The sequence below is a fragment of the Salmo salar genome, chromosome ssa09 (genome assembly GCF_905237065.1).
Source record: "Salmo salar chromosome ssa09, Ssal_v3.1, whole genome shotgun sequence".
Lineage (NCBI taxonomy): Eukaryota > Metazoa > Chordata > Actinopteri > Salmoniformes > Salmonidae > Salmo > Salmo salar.
The window spans coordinates 101,780,722-101,792,937 of NC_059450.1; the positions used below are offsets into that span (position 1 = coordinate 101,780,722).

Here is a 12,216-nt window from a genome sequence, read left to right on the forward strand (position 1 = left end):
TAAAAGTAGTGCACTATATAAGGGATAGGGTGCCATAGGGTTCTGGTCTAAAGTAGTGCACTATATAGGGAATAGGGTGCCATAGGGCCGTGGTGAAAGACTACGTTGTTCTGTTGTTGTGTTTTGTAGGAGTCGGAGGGATCGTAAAGGGCGTAGCGACAGCGTCTCAGACTGTCAGAACTGGCAGGACCTGGACTCGCAGAACCCCGTTAATAAAATGGAAAACATCGAGACGTCAGTCGAAGTGGTGGACGGAAGGCAGAAGGTTGGTTCTCACTCCCTCCACAAAAGTTTACACCATTTAACAATACTTTGAATGTTATCTGAATGTTTAATCATGACAGCGTTAGTACATCATTCTATCATTCTGATGAAGTATCTCAGAGAGACACGGCTGTCGTAGGAAGGAGCGGACCAAAGTGCAGCGTGTGTGTCGTTCCACATTTTATTTTTACTCTGTGAAACTATGCAATACATAAATAAACTGAATGACAAAAAAACAACAAACCGTGACGCAGAGGTGAAACATACACTGACTCAAAATCAATCTCCCACAAACCCAGGAGGAGCAAACACCAACTTAAAAATGACCTCCAATTAGAGACAACAATGACCAGCTGCCTCTAATTGGAGATCATCCCAAACAAAGCCCAACATAGAAATACAAAAACTAGAACAAGCCAACATAGAAATACAAAACTAGAACATGACAACATAGAAAACCCCCCTGTCACGCCCTGACCTACTCTACCATAGAAAATAACAGCTTTCTATGGTCAGGACGTGACACAGAGAGACAGAAGCTTAAATCTCTCTCACAGTACCAACATTTCAACATTTCCCTGAGAACAAATGTTATCTGAATGTTATCTGAATGTTATCTGAATGTTATCTGAACGTTATCTGAATGTTATCTGAATGTTATCCAAATGTTGAATCATGACCATGTAATTAAATTATTGTAGGATATCATCTTGGCCATATTCTGTTATAATCTCCACCCGGCACAGCCAGAAGAGGACTGGCCACCCCTCAGAGCCTGGTTCCTCTCTAGGTTTCTTCCTAGGTTCTGGCCTTTCTAGGGAGTTTTTCCTAGCCACTGTGCTTCTACACCTGCGTTGTTTGCTGTTTGGGGTTTTAGGCTGGGTTTCTGTACAGCACTTTGAGATATCAGCTGATGTAAGAAGGGCTATATAAATCAACACAGACAGATGAATGGACACTCACAAACACAAACACACACACACACAAATGTCACACAGCAAATGTCCTGTTGTGGGTCACACCTGTGAGGTCAGTTCCTGTTGTGATGGAGTGGCAGGCGTGGCAGCGGAAAAGTTTGAGTCACGTCAACGTCTACAGAGACCGTGTTCTCATCAACCATCAACCAGCAGAACACTTCCACACCAGGACAACAAGAGCCAGAGTAGCATGGAATCAACCAGGACAGCCAGGACAACCAGAGCCAGAGTAGCATGGAATCAACCAGGCCAGCCAGGACAACCAGAGCCAGAGTAGCATGGAATCAACCAGGCCAGCCAGGACAACCAGAGCCAGAGTAGCATGGAATCAACCAGGACAACCAGAGCAGCATGGAATCAACCAGGCCAGCCAGGACAACCAGAGCCAGAGTAGCATGGACTCAACCAGGACAGCCAGGACAACAAGAGCCAGAGTCACATGGAATCAACCAGGACAGCCAGGACAACCAGAGCCAGAGTAGCATGGAATCAACCAGGACAGCCAGATTAACCAGAGCCAGAGTAGCATGGAATCAACCAGGACAGCCAGGACAACCAGAGCCAGAGTAGCATGGAATCAACCAGGACAGCCAGGACAACAAGAGCCAGAGTAGCATGGAATAAACCAGGACAACCAGAGCCAGAGTAGCATGGAATCAACCAGGCCAGCCAGGACAACCAGAGCCAGAGTAGCATGGAATCAACCAGGCCAGCCAGGACAGCCAGAGCCAGAGTAGCATGGAATCAACCAGGACAACCAGAGCAGCATGGAATCAACCAGGCCAGCCAGGACAACCAGAGCCAGAGTAGCATGGAATCAACCAGGACAGCCAGGACAACAAGAGCCAGAGTAGCATGGAATCAACCAGGACAGCCAGGTTAACCAGAGCCAGAGTACCATGGAATCAACCAGGACAGCCAGGATAACAAGAGCCAGAGTAGCATGGAATCAACCAGGCCAGCCAGGACAACCAGAGCCAGAGTAGCATGGACTCTACCAGGACAGCCAGGACAACCAGAGCCAGAGTAGCATGGAATCAACCAGGACAACCAGAGCCAGAGTAGCATGGAATCAACCAGGACAGCCAGGACAACAAGAGCCAGAGTAGCATGGAATCAACCAGGCCAACCAGGACAACCAGAGCCAGAGTAGCATGGAATCAAGCAGGCCAGCCAGGACAACCAGAGCCAGAGTAGCATGGAATCAACCAGGACAGCCAGGACAACCAGAGCCAGAGTAGCATGGGATCAACCAGGCCAGCCAGGACAACCAGAGCCAGAGTAGCATGGAATCTACCAGGACAGCCAGGACAACCAGAGCCAGAGTAGCATGGAATCAACCAGGACAGCCAGGACAACCAGTGCCAAAGTAGCATGGAATCAACGAGGACAGCAAGGACAACCAGAGCCAGAGTAGCATGGAATCAACCAGGACAGCCAGGACAACCAGAGTCAGAGTAGCATGGAATCAACCATGACAGCCAGGACAACCACAGCCAGAGTAGCATGGAATCAACCAGGACAGCCAGGACAACAAGAGCCAGAGTAGCATGGAATCAACCAGGACAGCCAGGACAACAAGAGCCAGAGTAGCATGGAATCAACCAGGCCAACCAGGACAACCAGAGCCAGAGTAGCATGGAATCAAGCAGGCCAGCCAGGACAACCAGAGCCAGAGTATCATGGAATCAACCAGGACAGCCAGGACAACCAGAGCCAGAGTAGCATGGAATCAACCAGGCCAGCCAGGACAACCAGAGCCAGAGTAGCATGGAATCTACCAGGACAGCCAGGACAACCAGAGCCAGAGTAGCATGGAATCAACCAGGACAGCCAGGACAACCAGTGCCAAAGTAGCATGGAATCAACCAGGACAGCAAGGACAACCAGAGCCAGAGTAGCATGGAATCAACCAGGACAGCCAGGACAACCAGAGTCAGAGTAGCATGGAATCAACCATGACAGCCAGGACAACCAGAGCCAGAGTAGCATGGAATCAACCAGGACAACCAGGACAACCAGAGCCAGAGTAGCATGGAATCAACCAGGCCAGCCAGGGCAACAAGAGCCAGAGTAGCATGGAATCAACCAGGACAGCCAGGTTAACCAGAGCCAGAGTAGATACTAGTGGATTGATTGAGTGTGGATTCCAGGTCAGGGTTCAAAGTCCCAGTCAGTTGTCATAATAAAACATTTAGAACCCATCTCCCTTCACTCTTCAGTACTTTCAATGTAAGAGCAGATTTATTTAGTATGGAAGCCATGTTGTATTGAAACCTGTCTTCCTCTCTAGATAGTCAGCAGGCTGGTTATGCAGAACGTTTATATGTTTATACTCTCCTCTCCTCTCCGCTCCGCTCCTCTCCTCTCCCTCTCCTCTCCCTCTCCTCTCTAGATAGTCAGCAGACTGGTGATCCAGAACGCCAGTGTATCGGTCATGTATAAATGTTCTGCTGACAACAAAGTGGGTAAAGACCAAAAGCTGATATACTTCTATGTGACCAGTGAGTATTTCAACTTTTTTCCTTCTCTTGGTTTAGCATACAAAGTACTATACAGTAATTTTTAGTATATATACATTAATAAATAGATCTGCCCTTTTGTAATAGTAGTAGTAATAGTTTGTGTAGTAGTACAACAACCATTGAACCATAGAGCCCTCAAAATCATAAACAAAATAATCTAATCCCCCCTCCCTCCCCCCTCCCTCCTTCCCCACCTCCTCCCTCCCTCTCTGCCTACCTCCCCCCTACCCCCTCCCTCCCCCCTCCTCCCTCCCTCCCTGCCCCCTTCAGCAATCCCAGAAGGGTTCAGTGTAGAGCTGGGTCCGTCTGAGGAACCTCTGGAGCAGGAGGAAGTGTCGCTAAGCTGCATCGCTGACAACTACACCTACGAACAACTCACCTGGTACAGACTGGACCCACAGGTAACAACTCACCTGGTACAGCCTGGACCCACAGGTAACAGGTCACCTGGTACAGACTGGACCCACAGGTAACAGGTCACCTGGTACAGACTGGACCCACAGGTAACAGGTCACCTGGTACAGACTGGACCCACAGGTAACAACTCACTTGGTACAGACTGGACCCACAGGTAACAGGTCACCTGGTACAGACTGGACCCACAGGTAACAGCTCACCTGGTACAGACTGGACCCACAGGTAACAACTCACCTGGTACAGACTGGACCCACAGGTAACAACTCACCTGGTACAGATTGGACCCACAGGTAACAGCTCACCTGGTACAGACTGGACCCACAGGTAACAGCTCACCTGGTACAGATTGAACCCCTAGGTAGAGAGAATGGCACACTTAATGTTCTTAATGCTCATGTAGTTTAATTTGGTTGTGACTGTCAAATTAATATCCCAAATCTTGACAATTCCATTGTAAACTTGTTGATGGATTTTGGTAAGACGACACAAAACTGATCTGGGACCCAAGCTAGTAGAATAGTAGGACAGGAAGAACAGTAAGACTGACTTTTTATATATATATATATATATATATATATATATATATATATATATATATCTCCCTCTCTCTCTCCCTCTCTCTCCCTCTCCAGGCGCTGCAGGATGAGAGTGGTAAACCCCTGGAGCTGGACTGTCGTAGTGTCCACCTGTACGCTGACCGCCTGGATGGACAACTGACCTATCAGGAGCGGTCTAACAGCTGGGTCCTGGAGATGACTATAGCTAGCATCACGCTACAGGATGAAGGGAACTATGTCTGTGAGGTTCAGAATAGGAGGAGCGGAGAGAAACACTGTCTACGCAAATACATATCGGTTAAAGGTGAGAGGGAGAGAGACACTGTCTACGCAAATGCATATCGTTTAAAGGTGAGAGGGAGAGAAACACACAGGAACGTCTACACTCTTAGAAAAAAGGGTTCTACAACTGTCCCCATAGGAGAACCGTCTATGGATCCTAGATAGAGCCCTTCTTGGTTTAAGGGAGAACCCTTTTGGGTTCCAAGTAAAAACCCCAGTGGAAAGGGTTCTACATGGAACCAAACAGGGTTCTACCTGGAACCAAACAGGGTCTCCTATGGGGAGAACCCTTATTGGTTCAAGATAGCACCTTTATTCTAACAGTGTAATCATACACTGACACACAGAGGAACGTAGGCCTCACACACCAGAGGAACATAGGCCTCACACACCAGAGGAACGTAGGCCTCACACACCAGAGGAACGTAGGCCTCACACACACAGAGGAAGGTAGGCCTCACACACCAGAGGAACGTAGGCCTCACACACCAGAGGGAACGTAGGCCTCACACACCAGAGGAACGTAGGCCTCACACACACAGAGGAACGAAGGACTCACACACCAGAGGAACGTAGGCCTCACACACCAGAGGAACGTAGGCCTCACACACCTGAGGAACGTAGGCCTCACACACACACACAGAGGAACTTAGGCCTCACACACCAGAGGAACGTAGGCCTCACACACCAGAGGAACGTAGGCCTCACACACCAGAGGAACGTAGCCCTCACACACCAGAGGAACGTAGGCCTCACACACACAGAGGAACGAAGGACTCACACGCCAGAGGAACGTAGGCCTCACACACCAGAGGAACGTAGGCCTCACACACCAGAGGAACGTAGGCCTCACACACACAGAGGAGCGTAGGCCTCACGCACCATAGGAACGTAGGGCTCACACACCAGAGGATCGTAGGCCTCACACACCAGAGGAACGTAGGCCTCACACACCAGAGGAACGTAGGCCTCACACACCAGAGGAACATAGGCCTCACACACACAGAGGAACGTAGGCCTCACACACCAGAGGAACGTAGGCCTCACACACCAGAGGAACGTAGGCCTCACACACCAGAGGAACGTAGGCCTCACACACACAGAGGAACGTAGGTCTCACCCCAGAGGAACGTAGGTCTCACCCCAGAGGAACGTAGGTCTCACCCCAGAGGAATGTAGGTCTCACACACCAGAGGAACGTAGACCTCACACACACAGAGGAACGTAGGCCTCACACACCAGAGGAACGTAGGCCTCACACACCAGAGGAACGTAGGCCTCACACACACAGAGGAACGTAGGTCTCACCCCAGAGGAACGTAGGTCTCACCCCAGAGGAACGTAGGTCTCACCCCAGAGGAATGTAGGTCTCACACACCAGAGGAACGTAGACCTCACACACACAGAGGAACGTAGGCCTCACACACCAGAGGAACGTAGGCCTCACACACCAGAGGAACGTAGCCCTCACACACCAGAGGAACGTAGCCCTCACACACCTTCCCTGTGGCTCAGTTGGTAGAGCATGGTGTTTGCAATGCCAGGGTTGTGGGTTTGATTCCCACGGGGGGCCAGCACAGAAAAAAAAAATGTATGAAATGTATGAAATTGTATGAAATGTATGCATTCACTACTGTAAGTCGCTCTGGATAAAAGCGTCTGCTAAATGACTAAAATGTAAAATGTAAATGTAACGTAGGCCTCACACACACAGAGGAACTTAGGCCTCACACACCAACACACACACTGTCATGCTGTAGAATGGCCAGGTATATATATTGTACACACACATAGTACATGCTGACAGATGCTGTTGGTTTTAAACACACACTAGTCCCCTAGAGGAAGGGGTTAAACATACACTAGTCCCTCAGAGGAAGGGGTTAACATACACTAGTCCCTCAGAGGAAGGGGTTAGAAACACACACTAGTCCCCTAGAGGAAGGGGTTAACATACACTAGTCTCCTAGAGGAAGGGGTTAAACACACACTTGTCCCCTAAAGGAAGGGGTTAAACACACACTAGTCCCTCAGAGGAAGGGGTTAAACACACACTAGTCCCTGGAGGAAGGGGTTAAACACAAACTAGTCCCTCAGAGGAAGGGGTTAACATACACTAGTCCTTCAGAGGAAGGGGTTAAAATACACTAGTCCCCTAGAGGAAGGGGTTAACATACACTAGTCCCTCAGAGGAAGGGGTTAACATACACTAGTCCCCTAGAGGAAGGAGTTAAACACACACTAGTCCCTCAGAGGAAGGGGTTAAACACACACTAGTCCCTCAGAGGAAGGGGTTAAACTTTCACTAGTCCCCTAAAGGAAGGGGTTAAACACACACTAGTCCCTCAGAGGAAGGGGTTAAACACACACTAGTCCCTCAGAGGAAGGGGTTAAACACACATTATTCCCCTAAAGGATGGGGTTAAACACACACTAGTCCCTCAGAGGAAGGGGTTAAACACACACTAGTCCCTTAGAGGAAGGGGTTAACATACACTAGTCCCCTAGAGGAAGGGGTTAAACACACACTAGTCCCCTCGAGGAAGGGGTTAAACACACACTAGTCCCCTAGAGGAAGGGGTTAAACACACACTAGTCCCCTAGAGGAAGGGGTTAACATACACTAGTCCCTCAGAGGAAGGGGTTAAACATACACTAGTACCCTAGAGGAAGGGGTTAACATACACTAGTCCCTCAGAGGAATGGGTTAAACATACACTAGTCTAGTCCTTCAGAGGAATGGGTTAACATACACTAGTCCCCTAGAGGAAGGGGTTAAACATACACTAGTCTAGTCCTTCAGAGGAAGGGGTTAACATACACTAGTCCCCTAGAGGAAGGGGTTAACATACACTAGTCCCCTAGATGAAGGGGTTAAACACACACTAGTCCCCTAAAGGAAGGGGTTAAACACCGCACTAGTCTCTCAGAGGAAGGGGTTAAACACACACTAGTCCCTCGGAGGAAGGGGTTAAACACAAACTAGTCCCTCAGAGGAAGGGGTTAACATACACTAGTCCCCTAGAGGAAGGGGTTAACATACACTAGTCCCCTAGAGGAAGGGGTTAAACATACACTAGTCCCCCAGAGGAAGGGGTTAACATACACTAGTCCCTCAGAGGAAGGGGTTAACATACACTAGTCCCTCAGACGAAGGGGTTAACATACACTAGTCCCCTAGAGGAAGGGGTTAACATACACTAGTCCCTCAGAGGAAGGGGTTAACATACACTAGTCCCCTAGAGGAAGGAGTTAAACACACACTAGTCCCTCAGAGGAAGGGGTTAAACACACACTAGTCCCTCAGAGGAAGGGGTTAAACTTTCACTAGTCCCCTAAAGGAAGGGGTTAAACACACACTAGTCCCTCAGAGGAAGGGGTTAAACACACACTAGTCCCTCAGAGGAAGGGGTTAAACACACATTAGTCCCCTAAAGGATGGGGTTAAACACACACTAGTCCCTCAGAGGAAGGGGTTAAACACACACTAGTCCCTTAGAGGAAGGGGTTAACATACACTAGTCCCCTAGAGGAAGGGGTTAAACACACACTAGTCCCCTCGAGAAAGGGGTTAAACACACACTAGTCCCCTAGAGGAAGGGGTTAACATACACTAGTCCCTCAGAGGAAGGGGTTAACCTACACTAGTCCCTCAGAGGAAGGGGTTAAACATACACTAGTCCCCTAGAGGAAGGGGTTAACATACACTAGTCCCTCAGAGGAATGGGTTAAACATACACTAGTCTAGTCCTTCAGAGGAATGGGTTAACATACACTAGTCCCCTAGAGGAAGGGGTTAAACATACACTAGTCTAGTCCTTCAGAGGAAGGGGTTAACATACACTAGTCCCCAAGATGAAGGGGTTAAACACACACTAGTCCCCTAAAGGAAGGGGTTAAACACACACTAGTCCCTCAGAGGAAGGGGTTAAACACAAACTAGTCCCTCAGAGGAAGGGGTTAAACACACACTAGTCCCTCAGAGGAAGGGGTTAAACACACACTAGTCCCTCAGAGGAAGGGGTTAAACACACACTAATCCCCTAGAGGAAGGTGTTAAACACACTCGTCCCTCAGAGGAAGGGGTTAAACATACACTAGTCCCTCAGAGGAAGGGGTTAAACACACCCTTGTCCCCTAAAGGAAGGGGTTAAACACACACTAGTCCCTCAGAGGAAGGGGTTAAACACACACTAGTCCCTCAGAGGAAGGGGTTAAACACACACTAGTACCTCAGAGGAAGGGGTTAAACACACACTAGTCCCCTAGAGGAAGGTGTTAAACACACTCGTCCCTCAGAGGAAGGGGTTAAACATACACTAGTCCCTCAGAGGAAAGGGTTAAACACACACTTGTCCCCTAAAAGAAGGGGTTAAACACACACTAGTCCCTCAGAGGAAGGGTTTAAACACACACTAGTCCCTCAGAGGAAGGGGTCAAACACACACTAGTACCTCAGAGGAAGGGGTTAAACACACACTAGTCCCCTAGAGGAAGGGGTTAAACACACACTAGTCCCTCAGAGGAAGGGGTTAAACACACACTAGTCCCCTAAATGAAGGGGTTAAACACACACTAGTCCCTCAGAGGAAGGGGTTAAACACACACTAGTCCCTCAGAGGAAGGGGTTAAACACACACTAGTCCCTCAGAGGAAGGGGTTAAACACACAATAGTCCCCTAGAGGAAGGGGTTAAACACACACTAGTCCCTCAGAGGAAGGGGTTAAACACACACTAGTCCCCTAGATGAAGAGGTTAAACACACACTAGTCCCTCAGAGGAAGGGGTTAAATACACACACTAGTCCCTCAGAGGAAGGGGTTAAACACACACTAGTCCCTCAGAGGAAGGGGTTAAACACACACTAGTCCCTCAGAGGAAGGGGTTAAACACACACTAGTCCCTCAGATGAAGGGGTTAAACATACACTAGTCCCTCAGAGGAAGGGGTTAAAAACACAGTAGTCCCTCAGAGGAAGGGGTTTAACATACACTAGTCCCCTAGAGGAAGGGGTTAAACACACACTAGTCCCTCAGAGGAAGGGGTTAAACACACACTAGTCCCTCAGAGGAAGGGGTTAAACATACACTAGTCCCCTAGAGGAAGGGGTTAAACTCACACTAGTCCCTCAGAGGAAGGGCTTAACATACACTAGTCCCTCAGAGGAAGGGGTTAAACACACACTAGTCCCCTAGAGGAAGGGATTAACATACACTAGTCACTAATTTCCACACTAATGCTTCATTCATGTCCAGTCCAGACACCTTAATTCTCCACCCTCCATCCCTTCATCTCCTCCTGCTCTTCTCTCTCTCCTGACAGTCCTCAGCCTCACAGATTGGTCTCTTTGCCCTTTAGTCAATTTTGCAATTAACTATTTATTTCCTTTCATCTCCCTCTCCTCTCCTCTCCTCTCCTCTCCTCTCCTCTCCTCTCCTCTCCTCTCCTCTCCTCTCCTCTCCTCTCCTCTCCTCTCCTCTCCTCTCCTCTCCTCTCCTCTCCTCTCCTCTTTCTCTCTCTCCTATCATTCTACCCCCTCCCCCCTCAGCTCTAGAAGCCCCCTGGTACAGACACAACCCAACCAATCAGACAGTGAACATCAGTGAGTCTCTCCTGATGGAGTGTGATGTAGTGGGAACTCCTTCACCACACCTCTCCTGGTTCAAAGACAACCAGCCCCTGCACCAAATGTCAGGTAGGTACACACACACACACACACACACACACACACACACACACACACACACACACACACACACACACACACACACACACACACACACACACAGTGTTTAGCCAGAGCATTTTTTATTTTTTTTATTTATTTATTTAACCAGGTAGGCTAGTTGAGAACAAGTTCTCATTTACAACTGTGACTTGGCCAAGATAAAGCAAAGCAGTTTGACACATACAACAACACAGAGTTACACATGGGATAAACAAGCGTACATTCAATAACATAATAGAAAAGTCTATATAGAGTGTGTGCAAATGGCATGAGGAGGTAAGGCAATAAATAGGCCATAGTAGCGAAGTAATTACAATTTAGCAGATTAACACCAGAGTGATAGATGAGCAGATGATGATGTGCAAGTAGAGATACTGGTCTGCAAAAGAGCAGAAAGTAAATGAAAACAATATGGGGATGAGGTAGGTAGATTGGGTGGGCTATTTACAGATGGACTATGTACAGCTGCAGCGATCGGTTAGCTGCTCAGATAGCTGATGTTTAAAGTTAGTGAGGGAAATATAAGTCTCCAACTTCAGCGATTTTTGCAATTCATTCCAATCATTGGCAGCAGAGAACTGGAAGGAAAGGCGGCCAAAGGAGGTGTTGGCTTTGGGGATGATCAGTGAGATATACCTGCTGGAGCGCGTGCTACGGGTGGGTGTTGTTATCATGACCAGTGAGCTGAGATAAGGCGGAGCTTTACCTAGCAAAGACATATAGATGACCTGGAGCCAGTGGGTTTGGCGACGAATATGTAGCGAGGGCCAGCCTACTAAAGCATACAGGTCACAGTGGTGGGTAGTATATGGGGCTTTGGTGACAAAACGGATGGCACTGTGATGGACTGCATCCAGTTTGCTGAGTAGAGTGTTGGAGGCTATTTTGTAAATTACATCGCCGAAGTCGAGGATTTCTCTCCCTCTGTCTCCCTGTGTCTCCCTGTGTCTCCCTCTGTCTCCCTCTGTCTCCCTCTGTCTACGTCTGTCTCCCTCTGTCTCCTTCTCTCTCCCTGCGTCTCCCTCTCTCCCTCTGTCTCCCTCTCTCTCCCTCTCTCTCCCAGCGTCTCCCTCTCTCCCTCTCCCTCTCTCTCTCTCTCCCTGCGTCTCCTTCTCTCCCTCTGTCTCCATCTCTCTCCCTCTGTCTCCCTCTCTCTCCCTCTGTCTCCCTCTCTCTCCCTGTGTCTCCCTCTCTCCCTGTGTCTCCCTCTCCCTCTGTCTCCTTCTCTCTCCCTGCATCTCCCTCTCTCCCTGTGTCTCCGTCTCTCCCTCTGTCTACCTCTGTCTCACTCTGTCTCCCTGTCTCTATCTGTGTCTCCCTGTGTCTTCCTCTCTCTCCCTGTGTCTCCTTCTCTCCCTGTGTCTCCCTCTTTCTCCCGGTGTCTCCCTCTCTTCCTGTGTCTCCCTCTCTCCCTCTGTCTACATCTGTCTCCTTCTCTCTCCCTGCGTCTCCCTCTCTCCCTCTG

The 12,216-nt window shown here is 49.0% G+C and overlaps 1 protein-coding gene across 3 annotated transcripts in view; it reads left to right on the top strand.

Moving 5' to 3' along the window:
- LOC106612321 (vascular endothelial growth factor receptor 3) overlaps positions 1 to 12,216 on the top strand; it is a 787,633-nt gene that overhangs the window by 730,268 nt on the left and 45,149 nt on the right. For all 3 annotated transcript variants that reach the window (XM_045724268.1, XM_045724267.1, XM_045724269.1), the window contains 5 exons: positions 130 to 265; positions 3,637 to 3,745; positions 4,037 to 4,167; positions 4,816 to 5,044; positions 10,572 to 10,718. In XM_045724268.1, coding sequence (XP_045580224.1) covers positions 130 to 265; positions 3,637 to 3,745; positions 4,037 to 4,167; positions 4,816 to 5,044; positions 10,572 to 10,718 — 752 coding nt within the window. The remainder of the gene's footprint in view (positions 1 to 129; positions 266 to 3,636; positions 3,746 to 4,036; positions 4,168 to 4,815; positions 5,045 to 10,571; positions 10,719 to 12,216) is intronic.